This window comes from Rhinolophus sinicus, chromosome 17, assembly GCF_057876585.1.
Source record: "Rhinolophus sinicus isolate RSI-liver-muscle chromosome 17, RSI-T2T, whole genome shotgun sequence".
Taxonomy (NCBI): Eukaryota; Metazoa; Chordata; class Mammalia; order Chiroptera; family Rhinolophidae; genus Rhinolophus; species Rhinolophus sinicus.
In genome coordinates this window covers 28872061-28897745 of record NC_142517.1, presented here as the reverse complement: position 1 = coordinate 28897745, position 25685 = coordinate 28872061, and the positions used below count along the sequence as shown (strand labels likewise).

The following is a 25685-nucleotide window of genomic DNA, read 5'->3' as shown; positions in this document are numbered from 1 at the left end:
AATGGTATTTCACTGTAAGAGGGAATTAAAACAAAACGTAGAAGCACCTCGTCCCTGGGCTTGGGGAATCACTTTTCAGCCTTCTCATCCTAGTTTCACTGCAATTCCTACTCACAAGTCTCCTTTACGCCTGCAGAGTAAAACCCTGAGCACCAACTATCTTGACATTTTCACTTCTGAAACTAAGCAATATGATCAATGTAAGTTTTTAAAGGCTCGCTGCAGCAAGGGAGCACACTTTGTGTGTTCCTATATTTTGAATTATAGATAAGAGTATAGAGGTTTACTTCAAAACAGATAAATACTTGATCAGTAAGTTTTTTTGCTAAGTCAATTCTTATTTATCTTTTCCCATCTCAGGGATGCCATACTCACCTGCCTCTGCCCTCTCTCTCTATATGCCTGTTTTACGGCACAGGTGGCTCCCTCCTGCACTTACAGCCAGTTGGAGACTCACAGCCTGTGAAGTCCTGGTTGTCCTTACATAGAAAAGGAGAAGAGAGAGCTGAGAGCTGGGAGGCTCAGAAAAGGTGTGAGGGAGTCCTGGTACTTTAATTAGCCTTGAAGGAGTGATGGGATTTAGATTCATAGGGAGGAAGAGGAAAGACCTCTGGGCAAAGGCCTGGAAGTGAGGGAACCAAGTAGGCAGCAGGTGTGATCTCAGAAAAGCGTGGTAGCACATGAAGCTGTAGAGACAGGGAGAGAGTCCAAGAGGACAACTGGGGCCAGGCTGCGGGCAGACTGGGCAGTACCTGCTTCTCGTACGGGAGAGCCTCATAACAGCACAGTTGATTGTTGCCAGACCTTTCAACTTTCCAGAAACAGTCAGAAATCTGGATTCTTATATGAAAGTTACTAGTTCTTAAATGTCACTAAATAATTTTTTTTTTTTATTTCAAAATACGTTATTACCCAGGTAGGCTGAATCTGGGGATGGGAAAGAGAATTCCATCAAAGAAGACACAAATCTGAGTATCTTAAGAGATAATAGCTAATTACACATAGCTCTTTTTGTGTGTTTTCTGCCACTCAATCTTAACCACAAGTGGGCTGTCAGGAAGGCACAATTATATTATAGTGGTAGGTTTTGCCTGTTCAACATTAATTTCTCCTTCTTTTTGTTCCAGCACTCATTTTCCTTAGGGGACCCACTAATCCTCAAGCCACGAGCTTTGGATGGGACAGATCTTACCCCTCCACTGTAGAGGGCAGCCCACCTGCTGGGGTTGCCCAACCCGAAACAGTGACGGATTCAGGAACGTACACATGGGTCAAGCCAGGCCAGTGAAAGACTAGCAAGAAAAAAGCCCCCTTTTTCGGCTCATAGGATGTAAGCCTAGAGCTGTCCGTGGCCACTTTATCACCATGTTGGCAGAACCCCTGTGAGACTGAAGCAATGATGTGAAGAGCAGAGCTCACAGAAGAAGAAAAACAGAGATGGCTGATGACCCTGCGTGACCACCTGGGACTAGCTGTGCTTGAAGCACATTAGCCCCTGGTGTTTCTGTTAGATGTTCCAATATAATCTCTTTTTGTACATATGTAAGTCTGAGTTGAGTTTCTGTTACTTGCAACCAAGAGCCCTGGCCAAGTTTCAGGGAATGAGATGGGAACTAACTGACAGACCCAACACTTGGACTAGATCCCCTATCTCCCATTTCATTGTGCCCCCTCCTCATGGTTCAGCAAGACAGAAAGAGAGAAGGGAGCAAGATGGTGGACCTGGTTTGGTACATACTGACTTTTAGCGGGTAAGTAGAACCCCTGTTTGTTTAACCCTCTGTTAGCTAAATCTTCTACATGCAATTAAAATTTACCCTAACAGCTATGTCATGTTTCTATTATTTGGTGTCTGCTCCAACCTTGTGTCCTGGTATAAACCTGCCCAAGTGCCAGTAAAAGGGCCACTGCATGCAAAAGGCAGGTTTTCCACAGCATTTGCCCACCGTGTCTCTAGCCTGCTGCCCCTCCACTTGTTTCTGCCCAGTCTGTAACTCCTGATTTCAGCTCCTTACTTTGATTATCGGTACTTCCTAAAACATCATGAACTTACGCTCTTCTGGATTTTTCTGCAAGTTTCTTCACCAACATTTATGACTACTTTTACTGTCAAAAACCCCCAACTCCCTCACAGATGGGAATTTGGGCAAATGGGGTCTAGGCTCTACAACACTTGGTTCTTTATGAAGACTAAGAAGGCACTTCAGAAACAAGGCACACAGAGGCTACTGAGTCTGTGAAAGACAATAGTAGCTCTGGGAGAGATTAACCACTCAAAGAGAAGAGTATCACATTAGGCCAGGTCAACACCTCTTTCCCAAGGAATCCTCTTCCTCCAGTAGATTCTGAAGCCCTTGAGGGCAGTGACCACTTGTATCCATCCTATCTCCGAGGTACTACAAATATGGTAAGTATTTGATCAACAAATATATTCTCCTAGACTATGTCCAAGAAATAGCTCAACAAATGCTCAAAGGGAAAAGGGGACATGTGTTCAGAAACTAACTGTGTTTATTGTATTCTTCAGCTCTGTGACTTCAAGTTTGGCACTTCCTTATGCTTTCTGTCCCTTTGTTGAAGTTCTCACTGTATTCATCCTTTCTTCAGCTGAATGTGGTGAGCATCTTTATAACCATTACTTTGAATACTTTCAGGTAAATTACTTATCTCCATTCCGTGGAGGTTTTTTCCTGAGGTTTTATCTTATTCTTATGTTTGGAACATATGCCTTTGTTACTTCATTATGCCTGACTGATTCTCTGTGGTGGTTTTTCTGCATGAGATGAAACAGCCACCTCTCCCAGGCTCGAAGGGTTGGCCCGTGCAGGAGATGAACTTTATCATTCAATCCTACTCTAGCTCTTGGTTGTGTCTCAAACCTTTGTGATTGTCCAAGCAGCCTATTTTACTTTTAATAGCTCCTAATAGTTAAAGAGGTGCCAAGACCAGACGTGTCTCAAAGAAGAGAATCTCAGTCAGTACCTAGATTCCAGCTGATGGGAAGTCAGACACTCAGGCAGCAGCTTTTAAAGAATATATATCTACAGAAGGTGCCAAAAAATGTATACACATTTTAAAAAAGGAAAACTGTATTAAAATTGTAATACTCAATATATACCAATAACAAAAGAAGAATACAAGTCAGATTTGACTTTCGCAATTACCAGAGGTGCTCAAAGTGGTTACCATCAGTGTCCAGACACTTCTGATTACGGCGAGCTACTGTTTAAGCAACGCTGACCAAAGTGTCCTCTTGTATACATTTTTTGGCACCCCCAGTACGTTCTGTGGGACCACAAGCATACGCCCTGCTGTCTACCAGAGCCAAGCAATCTGGAGATGTGCCCTGGGTGACAGCTGTAAAAACTGGGGCTCTAGACAAGTGCGTAAGCTCCTTTCTGGGAGATATCGGTGAGCTGTAGCAAATGCAAAGCACAAAGATGGCATCCCCCAGCCTATGTTCCCTGAGAGCAACTTCCTAGCCTCTAACTCTGTGCCAAACCTGAAGCCTGCCCTAGCCCCGAAGGCCAAAGCTCCAGGACAAGCAAGTAGACGTCCTTCACAGGAAGACTGGGCAGTGCCTCGGTTCACAGTCTGTGCAGTGCCCTGGGGTGGTAGCCTGTCAAGAGCTATTTCTGGTGGGTCCAGAGAACTTAACCCTGCCTCACCACCAGAGCCAGGAAATCAAGAGGTATCCCCTGGGTGGCTGCCACAAAAAAACCAGGGCACTGGATGTATAAACCGGGGTACCAGACACATAACAGCTCCCTCTGAGATGCTGGTGCTCCTCAGAGGGAGAACACAAAGACAGTGCCAGCCCTTTGAGGAAGTCTCAGGAGAGGTTTACTGTCTGCCCGTAGTTGTGAGTTTAATTAGAAGCCTGCCCCTCAGGCTGCAGCTGGGATGATAAGCTAATAGGCCTCCTTCACAGGAACACTGAGCTCCTGGGTCTGCGGCTTCCTGCTGTGCCCTGAGGAGGTAGCTGGTTAAGAACTCTTTCTCCATTGGTTTACGGTGTGGCTCTGTCCGACTGTCAAGCACACAGCTCACTGGCCACCAGAGCCAGTGGTGTAGAGGTGTCCCCTGGTGGCAGCCACTAAAACCAGGGCACCAGACAAGAGTATAGCTGTTTTCTGGAAGGTACTGGTGAACTGAAGTGAGGCAGAGGGACAACACAAAGATTGTGTGCACCGGCCTTCATTCCCTGAGAGCACCCCTGTCAGTGTGCCAAACAAGAAGCCTGCCCTTCAGGCCAAAGCTCCTGAACAAGCAACTAGGCCTCTTCCTCAGAAACACTGGGCATGTGTTTCAGTCTGCTGTCTGTACAGAGCCCTGGAGTCAGACAAGGACTGTCTCTGATTGTTACTGTCCTGTGGAACCCAAGAAGGCAAGCTCCCCTGGCCTCCAGGGCCAGACAATCAAGGGGAGTCCCCTGCGTGGCAACCACAAAACTTGGGTCACCAGGTGTGAAAACCAGGGCACCAGACATGTGTAGAAGTTCCCCTCTGGGAGATTCTGGTGCTCGGGAGTGTGGCAGGAAAAGAGCCTGAAGATGGTGCCCACTGGCTGGAGTGGGGCAGAGAAGTGCAAGGATGGCACTTGCTGAGCAAAGGGGGTGGGGAACCAAGAACAAACAGATGGCACCTACCGGCTTTAGCAAGGCGGAGGAAGGCAGCACCCGCCAGGCTCCATCCCGGGGAATATCCCAGCAGGCCCCTGCTCCTCAGATGAACACTTTAAAATTAGCAAATGGTCTCTTTCACTTAAAAGTCTGGGTGCTTTTCAAAGGGCTGCTTCTGTGCTCGGTCCTGGGCGGGTGAGTCTGTGCACAGGCCCTTTAAAGAGCAGTTTCTCAGTTTGCCACAGCCCCACGGATCTCGGGTCTCCTGGGCACAAACCCAGTTGGTCTTCAAAGCCAGATTATGTTGGGGCTTGTTTCTCCAGTGCCAGTTTTAAAAGTTAGGGTGCCCAAGATGGGGTATGAATCTTTTTCTCTTCAGGGAGAAGCTCTGGGTTTTGAATTTCCTTCCAATTGGGAATCACTGCGCTGGGGGGTGGGGTTTAGGGCGAGGCGGTGTCTCAGCCTTTCCTAGCCTCTTCCAGGTGATTTCCCTTGTTTGGGTGAAGGTGCTGCTCTGCCAGTTTTCTGGGGAAATAGTTCCCTATGTGTCTGCAGATTCCACTGTGTTCACTGGAGGAAAACAGTTCATGAGTCCCCCCCACACACCAGAAACTAAGTGTGTTTACAAGATATACCAGTAGGTTCTTGCTCAGTTTTATGTCTCATTAGCCGTGGCCTTGGGCAAAATACTAAACTCACTGGCCTACATTTTGCTTACCCACAAAATGGGAATAACAACTTCTTTGTAATTCTTGCAAGGAGTCAAGGATAAGGTATCTAGGTCACTTAGCCCCAAATTTGACTAATGGAGGTCCTCAATATATAATTATAATTACTTTAAAAAAATCAAATACTTTCAAATGGTTTTAAGTAACATGTGCAAATCATATTCATGGATGTGATATGTTGTATTCCTGACGATCTTTACTGGCGTTATTTTATTAGCCCAATTTGACATTCAAATATGTTTGGAGAAGGTACAATTGCATGGAAAAGATACATTAGGCTAAATGCGTCTCTTGGAGTTTCTCTATGTTGATCCATCACAAAATAAATGTATTGTTGAAGCATAAGGAGAAGGATCGCACACAGTTCATGAACAACTTTTAAATGATGGCTTGTACTCGGAAGATGTGTCTTAGATCTTACCTACCACATGCAAGGTGTGTTCCCGACGTGAAGGGCAGCGGTTTGACGGGAGCCGGTGAGTCCAGTTCCTCGCTCCGCGGTCAGGCCGCCATGCTAAAACCCATGCTCCTGTGATGCGCCTCATACCCTCACACTTGTTCCAGCCTAGGCTCTTAAGGATACATTAATCCTTAGTCCCACAGTTGCGCTGAGAGCCTTCATTGTGCGTGCTTTCAGTATTTCTTTTGCTTTCGCTGAATTTTCTGACTTGAGAGGCTTGCATTTGCTTGGTCTTCAGAAACTTGCCTTTTACCTCCCCAAAATTACTTGTTATTAATAGCTGTGCAATTATGATTACTTTTGCCCTTTTGATGCAGTCCTTTGATCCTCCAAGTCTAAAAGTCAAAATTACTCTTAACATTCATGAACCAGGTAATGTGCCCTTCCTGACTTTTCTTCTAAATTCCACCTCCCACCCCCCCACACATTTTCTTTCCCCACAGTCCTCTGCTTCCTTCCAGATACTTTGTACTTCTACATACAGATTTAGGCTTCCTTATCAAATTCTTTCCTTTTTATGTCGTCCTGAGTGTGAAGAAAACACTGAGACCCTTTCCTGACCCACCCAACTCCACCGTGGGGTTCCCACTAGTGTAGGTATACAGTAAGGGTAGCCACACCTGAGAACGGTTCTCATCTCGCTTTATCTTTTACGTTCAGAGATTGACCTGACAAGGCACGTCCTTCCTCAGGGCTTGCAGGGTCTGGACTGCCCAGAAAACCTTCATTGGAACCTACTACTGTCTCCTCCTTGTCAGGGAGGGGAGAGGAGAGTTTCCCAAAAAGCAGATTTTATGGTATAGTAACCTCACTTCTCTCTAACCCCTGGAGGAAGGTAGATGTTCAGCGGGTTCCCACCAACAGAAGTCAGAAGACCCTAAGAGAAAGCCTTTGACAGTGACTCGGGAACATGGGACAAGGTTCATCTTTCATACCCAATGCTCTGCAGGTCTAAAGAACGTCTCTCGGGAAGCAGGGATGGGGTGTGCCAGGGTTCTCCCTGTGAGGATGCCAAGCTCATCCTGGGGAAGCCAGACCCAGCAGAGCAAGAGACCCAATGAGGAGGGCAGCCGATACCATTGGTGGAGAAACTAAGGGAGACCCAATGACCCTTCCTACAAGGAATAAAATAGCCCCTTCAGGTTATTTTAAAGGAAACAACTATCTGGGAGCTTGAGTGTTCACCATTAATGAGAAAACTGGAGCAACCTTGGTGTTTAGCACATGAATGTTGGGAGAAGTGACAACAAGAGAGGAGGAAGGAAGCGGGAGATGGAGGGAGTATAAATAAATAAAGGAGAGGGAAGAGGGGAGGAGGCTGCAGAGCTGTAGGAAAGGTCTCATGTGGGTGGAGGGGAGATGTTTAACCCATCATGAGAGTTAAGAATTCAATAACCAGATTAGATGAGAGTCACTGAACTGCACTAAATTTTCCAATGGGACTCAAATTCCATTATTGGACAAGATTAAGTTTTCTCTCCCTCATCCCCCTCCAGTGAGTGGAAATGGGGTCCAGAGTTATTAGAAGAAATAAAACCATTCAGTTTGCACCTCACTGAGCTGAGACTCCTCCATCAAACCAGTTGCACATAAAATCCCCGACTCTTGAGCTGGCTAGAATCTTGGGCACAGAGATTTTTTTCTTTCCCTGTTCCTTCTCGTGGCTCCTGCCCCACTGCCTCTACATATTGGAGTTGATGAAAACTAAGAGAGAACAGGGAGGTTCCCTAACTTCATTTCAGCATTCAAACTAAACACTCTAATTTTTCACACTTTCCTTTTCAGCACTTTTTCATTTAAGAGGACATTATCGTTATGAGAAAAATTCCTAAGGATAAAGCAACTTAGGGTTGGAAACATCTTGTGTAGTGAGGCTGACACACTGCGTACATAAAACTATTTGGTAGCCTGATTCACTATTCATTTAGGAAGTGTGATGCAGAGCTTCCTGGTGGGGGCGGGCGGGGACCCAACTGGTTCAGAAGCCATGTTTGAACTTTACCTTGAGATGTAGCCCTGTGTGCTCACTCTGAGGCAAGCTTTTTACTGATTACTAAGGTTAAAATAGATTTACAGTGTATTAATATTTATTTTTATCCAGCAGGGTATGTTATAGCTGCATCATTTCTGTTTCACTTCTTAAATCCAGCAATGGCTTCTTGTTCTTCAAAGGTGTACACCTGCAGGCTCCCTTCTTCTGGGTGGCTTCTCTAAAGAGTCCTGTTTGGCCTTTTTGAAAATTATCGGTGATCCTGGCCAAGCTCAGACATATTTAAATTCTCAGACACATTTAATTCTCAGAGTGTTAAGCTGAGTGTGTGTGTGCATGTGTGTGTGTGTGTGTGTATGTGTGTTATATACACCCTTAGTGGCAATTTTTATATGCCCCCTAAAGGAAAATCAGAAAGGGAAAAGATGACAGAGAGCAGGCATGAATAGTTTAAAATTGCTTCTAAAGTAATTATGATAGCCCCTTCTCTACTTAAAAATGGTTTTAAAAGATTGCCATTTTGTTCTATAATATGCCTGTCTCACTTTGTATTTTATTAGTTTCATTTTTGTTAATAATGGGGTGGTTTTAGCATGATTTTTATGCAATAGTCATTGATAGTGAGGGAAGGGAACCCACATTTGGCCTTAGGAAGAGAGAATAAAAAATAAAAGAATAGGAAGTGGGAACGAAAGACAAGATATATTTTTCCACAATATTTGGAAGTGTAATGAAGAAGTAGCCTGAGGTGGAGAGGTGGAATTAACCACATTGTTCCAAGACGAAATTAACCAAGCCACTAAGATAAGAGACAGTGGGAAATGCTAGTGGAAGTTGAAGGACAGTATTCAGCCCAAAAGGGGAGAGCTGAGAAATGAAGTGATGACAATCAAATAATTCCCTACACTATCTAGCAATGGTGCTGTGTGCCCAAAACAACTTTGTTGCTGCTCAGACAGAGAGGAAATAATGTGTAACACATAAACATGAAATAAATAAATGTGTAATTTTTATACCCCCCAAACTCCAAACTAGTTCAGAGGTTAATAAAACAAGAACTTTAAAACTAATGCTTTAATATAAACTTTGAAATAACTTACATTTTCACCTTTGACTCCAAGGGCTGTAGATTGAGGTGATATTTTTCAATATTATTCTCCACATCCGTGGCCAGCTGGTGACTGCAAACAGAAGTAATGCCTCAATATAGCTTAATCCAGAAAGTTAATGCAATTTATAGCAATAATATTACCAATTTATATTTATTTGAAAAAGCAGATATATATTCAATTTTGTTCGTTTTAATTTATTAACGGGGTCCTAATTCCTACTGATGGATGACGGATAAATAACCATACCATAGAAAGAAAATGTTGTTTTGCCTTTACCTTCCTGTTCTTTTGATTTCTACCACTCAGCTCAGCATTCATATCTAAGACATGAACATCATTTTCTTTTAAATGGAAAGGAAAGCAGATATTGAACCATTTTGGGGGGAGAAAAAAACATAAGGAGAATGTTATATATCCTATGGCAATGTCCAACTAGTAAGTTATAAAGAGGATCTAATTCGTCCCCAGTGGTGCCAGTGCCATTGAATCTTTCCTCCTTTCAGTCTGTAAGCTTACAAGAAGTTCACTGGGTGCTACAATAGTCAAGAAAGGCTTCATGGAGACAGTGGCACCTGAGTTGGGTTTTGAAGAACAGACAGGAATTAAGTAAGTTAGGATATGAAAGATAAAACATATGAGGAAGCTATTAGAGGTGGAAATATTCAGACAATTTTAAGACAATAAAGAGAGAAATTTGGTGGAAGTAGACGATAAAAGTAGGAGTATAAAAGGAAATAAGTTTGCATAAGCAGAAAACTAAGTCACTGGCCATGTAATGTATACAAATCACTGTCATAGACATTTTACAAGTAATATCTTATTTAATTCTCACAGTAGCCTCTATCATTTAAGTATTCCTTAATACACAGTTGAGACATTTGAAGCTCAGAGAGATTATGTTAAACTAAGGAAACCACACTGAAACGCAAGTCTCACCATCACAAAGTACTGCTTGGAGGAATTTAATATCAGACTTATTAAACTTAGTTCTACTGCCTGTGGTTTTCAAAAATAAAATATTTGACATCCCAATCCCATACACATGCATGTGGTAAAGGTGGATGTGTGCGTGTGTGTGTGTTTAAAATGGAAACAAAAGTTTCAAGAAACATTATTTCCCCCACTACATGTAATATTCTCTGACATTTTTTATTATATTTCAAATTTTTTTAAAGGTCAGAAGTTACCCATCAAATTGATTTACCAAATCATCAATAGATTGTGATCTACAGTGTGAAAAACATTGCCTCAGGGAAACAAAACATTTGAAGCAGGAAAATGTGATGGATGGGATATTTAAGGATGGTCTGCAGTGGGAGTGAAAATATGGAAAATATTTAGGAGCATGTTCAAATTGGCCACCTAATGAGGACCAGGATTATGGTGATAGTAAAGAAAAGAAAAAGACAAGAAACAACATTGTGCTGGAGGCATTATTAGGATAACGAACTTATCTTCTCTTTAGAAAGGAATAACCAAGGTGGGGAAAACATTGTAGATCAGATAAATTCGTATATGGCCGCTAGGTGGTGCCATCAGCCCAAGATCGCTTTGTGATTGTCCCTCTGGGTTGTTGAGGGGCAGGGGGGAAAAACACTGCTCTCTGCAGTCGGTATTCAGGGTCCATTATTAATTTATCCTTATTCATTCACTTACAGATATATTGAATATCTTCTATGGGCCAGGAATGATGCAAAGTATGGGGGATACAATGGGGAAAGCACTAGACGTGGTCCCTGTTCTTACGGTCTTACAATCCAGAGGAAGATGGATATTAACTAATTATAAATGTGATGGATATTATTAAAGGGGAAACACAGAAGGACCTAATCCAGGGTCGGTGGGCATGTAAAGTCTCATTCTTATAACACTATGTTCTTGTAGGGACAACAGCCTTATAACAAAGATACTTCAACATATTGTCAATAAAACCTCTAAATAACAAATTAGCAAACTCAGCAATAGATATACAGGTGAGGTGTTTTGAGACCAGCAGATATGCAGCAACCAAAGACAAAAGCTCAAGTTTTCATAAAGAGAAACTTTTTTTTGCATTAACAAATTTTCTAATTTGGGTTCACAATTTATATATCCTCAACAAACTATAAACTACAAATACCTACCACACATTTCCTAACAAAGACCCAGCCTGATCTAATATTTACAAAAAATAGCTGTCAGCCTAAGGTCTTCCAAAGTTAATACTATCATCAACAACAATAGAGTCATAAACAGTCTCCTAATTAATGGCCTCACTAACTGTTCTTCTTTGTTTACTGGCTTCAGTTGACTGTGGTGTGTGTGTGTGTGTGTGTGTGTGTGTGTGTGTACACAAATGTACTCGACTGGCCCTGCATGTGGATGTGGTCTCAAGTAGAGCAACGGAGTTTCAGCTTCCCCTCCCTTCACATCGACTGCCCACCACAAAACCCTGTTGAGCATTCAGAATAAACGTAATGTTCCAAGGGGAATCACTGATCAACTGCCATGACACCACTATCATTTAACTTATGGTCATTTCAAGTAGCTGAGATGATTTACATTGGTACCTAAGTCAGCTACAGCTATAATGAAATGCTTCATCTGCTCACTTAAAGTACACCAATTTTTCAATCAAATTTGACAGCTTTCAAGGACATAGCCCTGCCCTGTAGCAGACCAGGAAAATCTCCAGAATTCCAGGCAAATGGGTATAGTTGTTAGGGCTGGCAGCCGTTGTTTTCTCTGTCGTAGACAAGTATGAAAGGGACGCTTACCACTTAGGACTGCGTGCTTTGAGGGGAACTTGAATTCCCATCCCTGGAATTCCTCAATCCTGACTGGGAAAAATAAGCATACAAAGGAGACTGGCCATTTCCAGAAGCTTTTAGCTGTCAAGGGCCTCTAGATAATGAGAGGAAAAGAACATGGGGAGGGGGAGGAGGCAGAAGCCCACATATGTACCATTAATCTTCACATATCTTCCTAAGAGCAGAGAGATGGGAAAGATACATGCTGGTGTTAGCGAGAGGTTTAATATAGAGTTGTGGTCAATTAGAAGGAAAAAAACTTTTGGCGTTCACTGCTTCCATTAAAATCAATAATGAAAAACCAGCATAGCCAGATTTAGCAGATAAATGTGCTAAACACCACAGAGAAAGTGTGTCTGCAGAGAATTAAGCTACATGAGCTTATTGAATGACCAAAAGGACTCAAAAATGCATCTAGACCACTGGTTCTCAACCCCAGCTCCTTAGTATAATAGAATCACACGAAGGAAGCTTTTAACAAATACTGATCCTGGGACCTCACCCTCCTGAGATTCAGATTCAATTTGTCTGGGGTGGAGCTTACACAGGGGCATTTTTATTAAACTCCCTGCGTGATTCTAAGCGCCGCCAGGGCGAAGAACCACTGATCTAATGTCATTACAACACTAATCTCCATGGAAGGAAAATCTTTCCAATTCAGCCAAAAACTCTAGTTATTACTGTTTAGATGCACTTAATGATGGTGGTAGTGAGAGGGGGTAGGGAAATTGAACCATTTTATTCTTATTTATTCATATTAATGAATATAGACATAACAAGGGTAAATTCACTCCATAGATAACCCAGAAACTTGGTTTGAGCAAAGGGCTGAAGCTGTCCTTTAAGTGGTAACGTAGAAAATTCTTAGAATTGTGGAGCTGGGAGAACCTGAAAAGGTATCTGGTCCAAGCACCCACTTAGATGGAAAAGGAAGGAGCTGACACTATGTTACCATAGGTGTCTCATTTAACGCTCTCAATAAGATTGTCAAGCCAGTATTATTATCTTTAGTTTTAAAGATGGGGAAACTGAGGCTCAGGATGGTTAAATACTTTTTCCAGACTCACAAAGCTAGGAAAAAGCAGAAAGAGGAATGAAGTCCAAGGTTTTCCATTTTCAGGAATGTTTTCAATAGCATCTCGGCTGGACGGTCATTTACACTCTTGCCGGGCACTTCCAGTATTTATCGGCTCACTCCTTAACAAAGAAGTCCATTCTGTTGGGCAGGTTACATTTTTATAAAACAGATCCTTTTTCAGAGTCACAAACTTATTTCTCCATAAATCCTGCTCCCTGATCCTTATTCTACTTTGTAGAGCAAGAACAGCAACTTAACCCCTCTTTTACAGGAGCTCTCCTTCAAATGTTTAAGGATCACCATTATGCTCCCTCTGAGATTTCTTTTCTGCAAGGAATACACCCTCAGCTCTTTGTGGTAGTTTCACATGGTTCCAGAACCCTCACAATTTTAACCGATCTCCTCTGGTGTCTTGGGGATGTCAATATGCCTTTAAAATGTGGTGCCCAGAGCCAAGCGTGACACCCCATGGCCTTGACATTTGAATTTCAGTGAGTGGTTGAGAGCAGGGGCACTGGTGGCATTGGAACCTGGGTTTGATTCTCATCCTTCCTTATCCCTCATGGCTGAGGCTACTTGCACAAGTGCTGAAAGCTCTCTGAGCCTTTCCTCGTCTGTCAAATGGAAATAACAACGCCTGTATCAAAAGGCTCTAATCAGAGTTCCATGAGGAAACATCTGGAAGCATTCACTAATACAAAGTACATTGTAAATGCTCAATAAATGATAGTTAATTTTTTCTCCTTTTATCTTTACAATGCATGACTACTAATCAGTCTAATTTGTGGTAATAGTTTCAGCCATATAAAATCATGGTCTCATGTTAACATCAGATAAAACCTCTAAGCATTTACCCACAAATTGAAATCAGAATATATCTCACATGCTCTAATTGTACAATTTTTTTAAAAAACCTAAATGGAAGACTTTACTTTTATCTCTGTTCAATTTCATCTCTTTCTTGCTTGCTTTTTTATTTCCAGCTCAGTTTTGTTCCATACGACAGTATTATTTTGCATGTTCTGTCTATCAGTTTTAGTGTAACCCTGTGCTTTTTGTAAATTTCTGATTGCTTTCAGTAATCACTGATTAAAAGCCAATGACAGGACAGGGTTAAGTTTCCAGTCCTTAAACACACCACCAAAGACATGTCCAGGCATCGTATTACTCTGTGAATCAGTATAGCTTGTGTATCGTAGCTCAACTAGTCATGAATCTAACTACATCTCAAATGAGACACCTCTCTGGGTTCTGACCACAATGATAACCATACGAAACTGTCAAATTTACTTATGCATTTTTGTCTTGCCAGGTAGTTTTTTATTTTTCATTCAATCTTTTCAACCTCACAAATAATTTAATTTCCTTTAGTATTTTTTACTTACTTTCCAAGTAAATATTTTCCATCATTAACTTCTTCTAAAGGATTCTGCAATGTTTTCATTTCTTCCTGTGGGGGGGAAAAAGAAGTGTGTTACAAATCGACCCCATGTACAATAATATGTATTTGAATACAATTATTAGCAAAATTGAGATAACACACCATTAAACGTTCTGGGCTTTGCCATGGATAAGTACTTAAACATAGAAAACAATTTCATCCTTGATCAAATTAGAATACAATACTGCTAGTCAAATTATGAGATTTTTTTTCATCAGTAAAGATAATGCTTCCTGTTATTTTTCTAGAATGGGGATGTGTTTCTATCAATCCACCCACTCTCCCAAGTTTACTCTGTCAACTGTATTACGTTTGCTGGTTGCTGGGTGAGGGTGCCTAATGAATGGATAGCCATTCGGTAACCATCCTCTCTTGTTTTGGTAACTCTCAGGAACCTCTTCCTGTAGCCCTAGAGCTCAGACTCACACATGCACACATCCCTTCCCTGAATTCCAAGCATCCATAGTCTCTGCAACCCCATTCCCCCGGCCATAGTGATTGGTTCAGGGGTGTGAGGGAAGACGGCCCAGGTTCCTAGAGAGACCACCTGTCCCCAGTCTCATTGTCTGTCCCAGGGGATTTGAGGAAGGCCCACAGGACTCTGGCCCTGGGCAGAGCACCGTTCTTTGAGGTCACACTACTTGCTTCATCACCACAAACTGCTGAAGTGCCAAGAGGAAGCCCAGTTAGAACTAACGACTCCTCTGTTCCCCTAGAAGACCATCAAAACTAGTCTCGACCTGCTTCTAAGCCACCAGACAGCCGAGTCTCCTAGGGCAACCCCCATTGCTCAATCTCTTTAACTTTACATCCCAGAATTCAGGCCAATCACCCACTTCTTCCCAATCCCTCCGACCTTTCCACTGAGCCCTTTGGAATGCACGGTCTGTGATCAGCAAAATCCTCTATCTCATCAATTTATTTCAACAGTCCCTTAATTATTTTGTTTTACTGAACCCTGCCTCGATGTTCTAAGGACAGCTAGGTTTTTGTTAGAACAAGGAGATCAAAGCACTGTTTAGAAAAGAGTTTTAAGGATATCGAGGATTGTGCTGATGACAAACTTGGCTGAGTCCCTGACCACCCTTCTCCCCTGCAGTCCTCTTACGAGGCAGCCATTTCTTCCCCACGTGTGATCCACTACACAGTCTGAAGGAGGGGGGGCACCCCTCTTGCTCCTCATGGCTGCTTCCAGTTGCTCCTCATTCCTACAAACCCTTAGCTCCTCTGAGAGCAGGCTAGCGGTCTGTCCTCCTCTCGTCCCTATCTATCCTCACTCCTCAGGTCTTCTCCAGTCCCACAACCCTACATTTATATCTGCACCTGACCTGTCCTTACACTCCATCTTATACACCTACTTGACAGCTCATGTGCATGTCTGACAGGCATTACAAGTTCAACCCCCAAGTCTTGATTTCCCTGTCCATATCCTCTCACCCAAACTTCCCTCTTCTGCCTCATTTTAGTAAATGGCATCACTCTTCACCTACATGCACAGAGTCAAAACCCAGGAGTCAGCCTTTATTCCCTTCTTTCTCTCATGATACACAGCCAATCAGTCAGCTAACCTTGGCCCCAGCTTAGAAATCCGGAACTTGACCACCACTTCTCAGTCTGGTCTAAGCCAACAGTGGGAGACTCCTGTGTCCCCATTTCCCATTATCCCACTTCACTCACTTGTCCCTACATCAGCCAGCATGTACTTTTAGTACCTGGGCTTGTTTAAGTGTGTGAGATGCACGTATCATAAGTGTGCAGTAAAATAAGTTTTGATAAATGAATACTATGGTAGAACCACCACCCAACACAAAATATAGAACATTTCTCTTGCTCTAGAAAGTTCCTTTCTACCCTTGTAGGTCAACTGCACTCTCCTACAGGCACCCCAGTTCCGATTTCTGTCACTGTAGATTCATTCTGCCTGTTTAAGAATTTCATATAACATATTTTCTATGCTTCTGGGTCTGGCTTAATTTACTCGACATGATATTTTGACTTACTTGGTCAATGTTCATTGTTTAAACAGCACTTCAGTAATTGGAGACAAATTTTGTTTTCTTCCTCTGAATTTTAGAGCATAGAATCTTAAAATGTGAGGGACCCTGGAACTGTACCAGAAGTGTGTGCTGTTGGGAGAAATGCTAACTGGAGGAAAAAGAGAACACAGCAAAGCGGATGGAGGCCAAGGAAAACAGCCAAGGACCTGGGCCCTAGCGATGCTGTGGAGTTCCGGGTCAGACAGGAGCGCGAAACCAGGTTCGTGAGAGACTTTTCGGTTTCAGGAGCCAAGAGACTCTCATTTGCTTAAAGCACTTTTGGTTGAGATTTCTGTTTTGTTTCTTTTCCTTCTTCTTCCTCTTCCTCTTCCTCTTCCTCTTCCTCTTCCTCTTCCTCTTCCTCTTCCTCTTCCTCTTCTTCTTCTTCTTTTTTTTTTTACAACAGAAGGAATCCTAACTCAGAAGTGACAGTGTGAGCCATAGCCTAGGGCTACTAAATTCAAAATCCTAACTAGATGAGCCATAGAACTATAAAAGTGCAGAACGGAATAGGTGTTGTTCTGGTCTTTTTGTTTTATTTTATTTTTATTTTACTTTGGCAGTGTCTTAAAAAAAATTCATATTCAGAAGACTCATGGATGAAACAGGTTATACGCTTCAGTTCCATTTTATTGAAGGCTGCTGCTTTTATATCCAACATTGGTATAACAAAGTTCATATGAAGAACATTTCTGCATCTTCTGCAAAATTGCTGTATAAGACACTGTACATTTTGCTACAGGTTTTCTCTTATAAAAAGAATAAAAGTTTAGGATTTCGTACTAGGGGATATTTTTTCCTTTGGATATAATAGTGCACTTCTTTTCATCAATAATAACCACTTACAAGTTTTACAGATGTTGTTTATTTTGTCTTGGCTGCCAGAAGTTTAAGCTAAATTAAATATTCAATTACCAGAACTATTCTTTCCAGGAAGTTATTACAATTATACCCCCCCTTCAGTACTTGATGTGCGAACTTCATTTTTATTTTAACTCTCTTACATGTGTGCTTTTCACAGTAAGTAGAAGCAAGTGCTATATAGGCAGAATATATGATAAATGGGTAGGAATATAGAGATGATAGGTAGATAGATGATAGATAGATAGATAGATAGATAGATAGATAGATAGATAGATAGATAGATAGATAGATAGATAGATAGATGATAGAGCATCCTTCCAATTGTATACATGGCATTCTATTTTCAAGGTAAAACTTTTCAGCACCACAGACACTGGATCCTTTTTCTAAGAATAAGTCTCCATCTCTATCTATTTTCCCCCAACCCTCCATCCCTCTTACCTTATTGTTCATCATATCCTATCCCACCTCCAGTGACATAAGCAACAAATCCAGGTCATACAAAAGGTCAAGTTTGAAGCCACTGTCCAAAAATGAAGTAAGTTGGATAAGAATCCTTAGTTATTGTTGAAAACCAGGGGATGATATTTAGGTCATAAATGTTTTCTCTTTTACCCCCTGCGTTATGATTAGGAAAGAGACTGAGTTGTTGGTAGTCCCAGCACTCTGTTCTCTAAGATGTGTCTGTGGCATGCTTTCTTCTTTTCTTTTTTCCTGGGGATTTTGGGAGCAGGAAGGAAAGGGCTTTTGCACTCTGTCCACCACTCTCTTCCTTGGTTCTTTCATCGCAGGGAGCTTGCTGAGTGGGGAGGGCTTTGAAGCGGTACTTTATTCAATCTGACTATCCACGTTCTAGGAAATCATATTAAACATAAGGTCAATGACTAACTAGAGCTTTCTGAACAGCTGCTCTGCTGACAATTTGGAGGATTGATTTCATCATTTGGTTATTTAAGCTAACTATACAAAAACACTTCTATTCAATTGGCCTGGAAGTTCCAAAGCATGTCCTCATTTCTCAGAGATGGATAAGGTAGATGGCTTGCTCAAGAGATCTTCACTCGGAGTTTTACTCTTTGAAAGTTTTGTTTTAATTTACCATTAAAACCATACAAATTGGTCTATCCCTTCGCTGGTTTCTTCCACTAGTCCTCTTTGCCTCTGGTTTCACATCTAGCAATGCCATTTCCCTACTAGAAACCAACACAGCCCCGGTGCTTTCAGATGGATTCCAGGGTCTCAGGTCTGGTGCACCAGGCCAGGTGGTCTCTCCCGGCTCTACCTGCCATGCCCTGCCACACACACTCCCTCTTCGCATCTGGTCATATGAAACTTCACACAATCCCGGGACCCACATGCTCTTTTCATAGACATTTGAGGACAGTGTGTCTCCATCTTTTCTATTGGCCAACTCCCATTCTTCCTTCACAAAGCTTCCAGTTTTTCCCTCCTCCACACAGGCTTTCCAAACTCAACAGGAGGGTGGGGTACCCAGCCCTGCTTCCTCAACAACCTGTGGCGATCCCTATTTTAGCATTACCTCTTTACCTGATGCCTCCCCCTACCCACACTAAGCTCCTCAAGGTCAGGGATGCTGACTTATTCACCTTGAGGTGTCTATTTCCCAAATGAGACAATTAAGAGGTACTTAATAAATACCTGTTGAATAAATGAATTGAATGCATTGATCAGACTGGGATGAAAAGAAATATTAGTAGCTTAATGCCCCCCAAATCCCAAGAAATCGTATGTCCTCTGCTGAGTCTTCTCTGCCCCTCTAGATATACTTTTTTAAATCATTCTGTAGCTTTCTTTTTTATTTAACATATTTCTAGCTTTACTGAGGTATAATTGACAATTAAAAATTGTATATATTTAAGGTGTACATTTGATATATGTATACATTCTGAAACAATCCCAGTCAAGCTAATTAACATATCCGTCACCTCACAGTTACCATTTTCTCGTGTGTGTGTGTGTGTGTGTGTGTGTGTGTGTGTGTGTGGTGAGAACACTCAAGATCTACCCTCTCAGCAAATTTCAAGTATATACTACAGTACTGTTAACTGTAATACATTGCTATACATTAGATCTCCAGAATTTATTCCTCTTGTATAACTGAAACTTTGTACCCCTTGACCAACATCTCCCCATTTATACTCTTCACTTTTCGCCACTCTCCTCTGTGCTCTCTTTGTACTTTATCAACCCGGCCCCTTTGTTCTGGGGCTTTGGATAGAGTTTGAGCAGTGGGAGGAACTGGCAGGAAATCAGCGGGGAGCAGAAGAGAGAAGATGGACTATTTATTCTCCCTGCTGCCCCTCCCTGACTGGAGCACAGGTTGGCATAACCGAAGGACACAGCTCCCAGGGGGTGGCCTCTGCTACACGGTGGCTCTTGCCATATTCCCATAACCGCTCCTCTTTCTCACCTCTCCAAGGCCTTTCTTCCCCTCCCTTCCCTCTTCTTTCCCCTTCCAGCTATTGATAGCCCCAGATGTTTCACCATCACTTGTGATTTTCCCAAATTCTGCCCATATCTATGTAGTCACTTCATTAACTCTTTCAATCACTCTTCTAAGTAAGTCATCTGTCTTCTCTCCCTGGACTCTGGTTGACATGCCTCAAAAATCCTAAATTTGCTTTTGTTTGCCCTACCCTTGCAATTCTTTTTCTATAGTCCAACAAATTCAATTAATAATATTAATCAATCACATTAATGAATAGAACATGCCTGTTTGATCCCTATAGGAGGAGTTGTCAACTCAAGGGCCTAACCCCAAGTTTTTGGCTCAGTTTGACTTACCAGAAGAGGGGACAATTTCTACCATGCTCTGTTTAACTTCCCTCTTTTTTGACATTTGGGCTAAGTCCCTCTGCAAATTACAAGTTGAATTATTCAAGCACAACCTAGACATGTAGCATTCCATATTCTGTAATCCCATTATCCACATGAAATCTGTGTTATGAGTGACTGCAAAATGTAGGCTGTACCGTGAGGGGGGATCACTGATTAACTACTTGCCAAAGCCAAGCTTCCCACATCACGAGTGTTGATTTGGAAGTGACGTGGGTGTGAACTGTCAGACTGGATGGTGGATGCTGGGTTTGTTACTTTGTGTCTGGCTTCCCCTCCACACCTTAATCCTGCAGGTTTCGCTTCCGTCACAAACAGGAGAATACAGCTGAAAGGTACGATACGCTTGTCACTGTGGCCACTTCGTCAGCCCCTTAACCTACCCAATTATAAACACTCTTCTGATTTTTTTCTGTCCTCTTCCACTTCTACTGTTGAAAGAAGCAGGCTATGTTCTTTGGACGAGTTTAAAATCAGAAATCTACACAAAACTGCTTTTTCTCTAAACTGTACTTCTGTCTAAATGTCAGCCTTTTAACTTTTCTGACTTATGCCCTGGCCATTTTATTCTCAGGATATTCCAGAGCATTTGAGTAACTAAAAATGTGGAAATAATCTACAATTTACCTCATTGTGTAGCTATGGGTGACAAAGCCTGTGCACTTACATACATCATTTTTTGTATTGGGAATGATTTCATATTAACCTAAGGGTAGCTATTGAACAAAAGTTAAATGCCAACATTACTTTTGACACTTTGGACTATTCAATCACTCAATTAAATATCACCAGGTTTCCTCATTGCCCCCCCCCCACCCCCATCACCCTGTTTTTTAATGAAAGTGTAGTAACCACACTAAAAACGGGGTTACTAATGTTTGCATAATTTGGAAAAGTAGAAGACATAAAATCTATACTAATTTTAGCTCTGCATCATTAAACATGAAATATTGATTATTGCTCTTTGCAACAGAGTTTATGAAGCTAGCTAGGCTGCTGTGTCCACATAAAGAGATTCTGATGCTCTGCCCTCGGACCTCAGTGACTGTAAATGATGCTCCTTGGTGACAGCTGGGAGGCTGGCATTCTCATCCACAGCCTTAAGAGATACATTTCCCAGATTAGACCAGGAATGACCCAGCTGCACAGCCTAACTTCAGAAAATTAAATTGGAGGGAGTCCAAACCTCTGTTGAAATAACTGTGTGAATTACAATGCTTCCACAGGCCTTGTTATAATGTAAATGTGCTTTACAATTTACTGCCATTTCCCTCTGCCCCTGCTGCGAATGTGGGCATTAATAGTCATCTCATATATTTAAAGGCAAAGAGGCATCAAAAGTAAAAATGCAAGATTCATGTTTTCTCCCTTTGGAAAGCAGAAACTAAATTCTTTTTTCTTTTGCCATGTCTTGCAAAAAGAGTGTACGTTGTGTTTATGTGTTATGCATTAATGTTTTTTTTATGGTTGACAGACCTGTAAATTTCACACAGGGAAGTTACCTTGCAGCTAAACATGAATTTCTTTGGGAGGAAAAAAAGTGACGAACAGGACATCAACAGCTCATTTAAAGAATTCATTCAGGTAAGTTATAGGCACATGAGGCATACACTCAGATGAGGTAGTAGACTTAAAAAGAGATTTGCCTGTTTCCAGCACTTTCAGGACATTTTGAATGTTTGACAAGATCCAGAGGGGCTGTGATTTTTATGGTGACAATCACGGAGTGAGGTAATTCTGGCCTCACTAGGGGAATTCTCCATGGCATTATTATTTGCTGTCTCATACATAGTGAAACTTATAAACTTATAAACATAAGATGTGATCATGAGCATCGCTGTGATAGCTCATTCTTTATTTTTGTTTGACCAACCAGGTTATGTTCACAGACGTTAGGACAAAAAGGCTTTGACTGCCAACTCTGAGAAAGCCAAACACCTGAGCTCATTTTAACAGATGCCAAATAGAAACATATTAAGTAAAAACCCTGTTATGACTGTTTAAGTCATTGGGCACCTTGGAGCTGAGCTGATTTCAGTCCCTGAGAGTCTCCTGGAGTAGATGGGTGCAGTGGTACCCATCTGGAAGGGCACACCTACAACCAGATCACCCAAGCCAACCCCTTGTCCTAATCTGCATAACACATGCACACTCCATCCAGCTGTACTGGACGATCGATTGTAGTGGACCCAGGACTGTCAGGCAGGATGAGCCAGCTCAGTGTTACATTGAAAAATACCCTTTAGGCTTAAATGCCCCTCCTTTCCTTTCCCTAAAATTGTGCATGTTCTCAAGATCTTTTGCTAGTTCAAGATCACAGACATTCTGAAGTTATTATAGAACGAAGATCCAGCTCATTACAAAAAGTCTAACCATTTCCATTGAATCTAGGATATGAGAAATTAAAATACTATTAATAATAATTTTAAAGTGCTCACTCTACTCAAAGTTAATTCAGCTTAACAGCAGAATAACTATGAAAACTCAGCTGAGACTGAAATACTAGATACAACCACTAGGGTGTAGATATTTTTGCATCTTATATATTTATGCCTTCTGGGGAAAAAAAAAAAATCCTAGAGCTTCAAGCTGAGAAGTCAAGTGCAAATAAGCACACAAGCCAACAAATAAACACCACTCAGAATGCAAACAGAACAGCAAAGGTGGATAAGTGAGTCCACACACTCAGTCCAGGTTTCCTGTGCCAAAGAATAAGAACAAATGCAGGCAATCAGAACAACACGTAATTCCCAAACTGTTTATGCCTAATTCTGGAATGCATTTCATTGTAGTGTGACAGTGCTGTCCAAATGAGATTTTTTTTTTTGCTTAGTCAAATTGGAAAATGAGTTTGCATTTCTTTTTTTTCTTTCTTTTTTAAATTAAATTTATTGGGGTGACAATGGTTAGTAAAATTACGTAAGTTTCAAGTGTGCAATTCTGTAAATACATCATCTATATATCACATTGTGTGCTCACCACCCAGAGTCAGTTCTCTTTCCATCACCATATATTGGATCCCTTTTTCCCTCGTCTACCATCGCCCCTCCCCCCTTATCCACTGGTAACCACTAAACTGTTGTCTGTGTCTATGACTTTTTGTGTTTTTGTTTGTCCTGTTCCTTTTTTACTTTCAGTTTTATATCCCCCATATGAGTGACGTCATATGGTGCTCGACTGCTTCTGTCTGACATATTTCACTTAGCATAATAATCGCAAGATCCATCCATGTTGTTGGAAATGGCAGTATTTCATCTTTCCTAATGGCAGAGTAACAGTTCTTACTCGTACGTCGTCACTCAGTGATACTGTGGGGAAGCAGCCCAGTGCATGCTGGGAAGAAGTTTCCTAAGATGCTCTGTAGCACCTCAGACCTGTCCATGTCTTCCTTTACGTTCCCTCCACTGCCAACTGTGTTCATTACCTTGTTGACTTTTACTAAGGCTATTACACTGGGTTGCCTCATTGCTTTTCTTTAAGAACATCTCCAGCAATTTAACTCTCCTACTCACAAAACTGACTGCCAGCCTAAATAAAAACAATCATCAGAACTAAAAATACTCTTAATCCCCTGATCCCAGTACTGCACCTTCTATGCCTTCTGAAATCCTTTAAAGTTCATCTTAAATGTGATTTTATGTATTTCAATATTTCCCTCCATAGCTAATTGGATGCCATTTCTTTGAACTACTGTTATTACTACTAACGTTTATTGAATTTTACTAGGTGCCAGGCACTTTGCATAAATTGTCTCTTTAAAATGATGACTGTAGCCCCATAAAAATAGCAAAATATGCAATTATTATTCCCATTACCTGGATAAGAAAACAGACTCAGAGAGATTAAGTATCTTGACCAAGGTCTTATAGGAGAAATGGGATGTCAACCTAAGAAGTCTGATTCCAGAATATGAACTTTATCTTCTCCACTCTTTTCCAACAGGGCTGGTGTCTCACCAATGGTGCATGTAAAGAAGAAATCGCAGTGGTCTGCAGAATACTCAAATTTATTATCTGAACCGGACATGTCACCTACCTGCTGTGTGACCTTAGACAACTACTCACTCCCTCTAGGTCTCAGTGTCATCATTTGTAAAATGATGATGGGACCGCCTATTACACGGTGTTATTGAAGATAAACATATTTAAAAGTGTTTTGTGCATTCTAAAGTGCTGGCCACCCACAAGGAGACTCCGTAAGTGCCTGTCTTCCTGAGGACAGCAATTATTTCTCACTTGTCTTGTCATTCCTGTGGTGCCCAGCTCTGTTCCATTCTAAGCTGTGTGATCTTGGGCTAGGTAACCCCTCTGAGCCCCAGTTTCATCATCTGTAACATCGGGACACTATTTGTACTAAATTCCAAGGATGGCCAAGAGGCTTGATGATTAAACATTTATGTAAATTATTCAGTCTTGCACCAGGCACTTAGTAGGTGTTCAGTAATGTTACTTATTTTCATTATTATTCAATTTTTATTATTCTATCTCTCTAGATGCTCCAAAACATGGACACACACCTAAACACCTTCTCCTGGTTCACCCTAAACCATTTCCCATTAGTCACCTGGTTCTATCAATTCTATCTCTTAATTGTCTCCACAGCATGCCCTATTTCTATTGTCCTTAGTAGAGGATTTATCACCTGCCAGAATGAGCAACCTAATATTCCAACCTCATCATTAGGCTTGAAACCCTGCTTGATTCTCCCTGCCTTGTAATTAGAGCCTAAGCTCCCAGGCCTGGCAGAACCTCATGTGAGGTGCTGTGTGATTGGCTGGCTATGTCCTTGCAGACCCCCATTCCACTTAATCCTCTTGCAACATCATGTCACTAAAACGCTGAGTTAAGATACGAATAAGGCACTTAAAAACTTGGAATGAGTCAGTCCGTGCATGAGTTGAAATAAAACAATGATGAAGAATCTTTTAAATAAGAAACAGTGTGTATATTATCATCAAACAGTACAGCATCACCTCAATTATCTGGAAGGCAGTCTCAGAAAACTTCATACATTGGAACATGTCTCTTGGATATTAAGTCTCAAATACCTGTCACACAACCCTGAGCCTAAACCGATCCATTTTACCTCGAAATTCTTTATTTAGAGGCTTCTTTAGAAAACAATTCTTACACACACTTAATTTTATTGTTTCCTAACTTCCAGCAAATAAAAGAATTCATAAGGATGATATTGTCAGAAGATGTGAGGTGAGATGATCACAGACTAGATGTGGGAGGAAGAAACAGCGAAACTAAAAAGTAGACCCTAATCTATATATTTTCACTGACCACGTAAAGGAAGATTCTTTCTACCTAGAATGCTGCCTCCTCCGAAAGCCTTCCTGGAAGATTCTCCCCCGTCTGAAGTAAATGTTGCCTCTCTGAAATCTTACAGCTGTGTGTGTCTATGCTGAGTACAGACCCTATGTTGTCTCTGTAAGTTGTACTTTAGTTCCCTTAACATAGCAGAAGGGTTCAGGGCCAGAATATTTTTCATGAAGCCTAAGTAGCCTTCAAACTTGCAAACCCTACTTCTGGACTTCACAAACAGGGGTGTGCCAGCAACAGACCAAGGGGACATGGAGCCTGGGATCAGGGCACATCTTTCCAAGACGCCATCGTTATGCCATGGATCGTAAAAGCATGATTTTAAAATGTACTCCAGGGTTTGCATTAGTTTTAAAGCAAAAACAGAAGCCCGCAAATAAAGT

General features: G+C 41.7%; 1 protein-coding gene across 2 annotated transcripts in view; it reads right to left on the bottom strand.

Moving 5' to 3' along the window:
- Positions 1 to 25685, bottom strand: part of SCHIP1 (schwannomin interacting protein 1) — a 670730-nt gene that overhangs the window by 507425 nt on the left and 137620 nt on the right. For both annotated transcript variants that reach the window (XM_019731976.3, XM_074327035.2), the window contains exons 2-3: positions 14164 to 14228; positions 8900 to 8980 (exon numbers count right to left, since the gene is read on the bottom strand). In XM_019731976.3, the coding sequence (XP_019587535.3) occupies positions 8900 to 8980; positions 14164 to 14228 (146 nt within the window). The remainder of the gene's footprint in view (positions 1 to 8899; positions 8981 to 14163; positions 14229 to 25685) is intronic.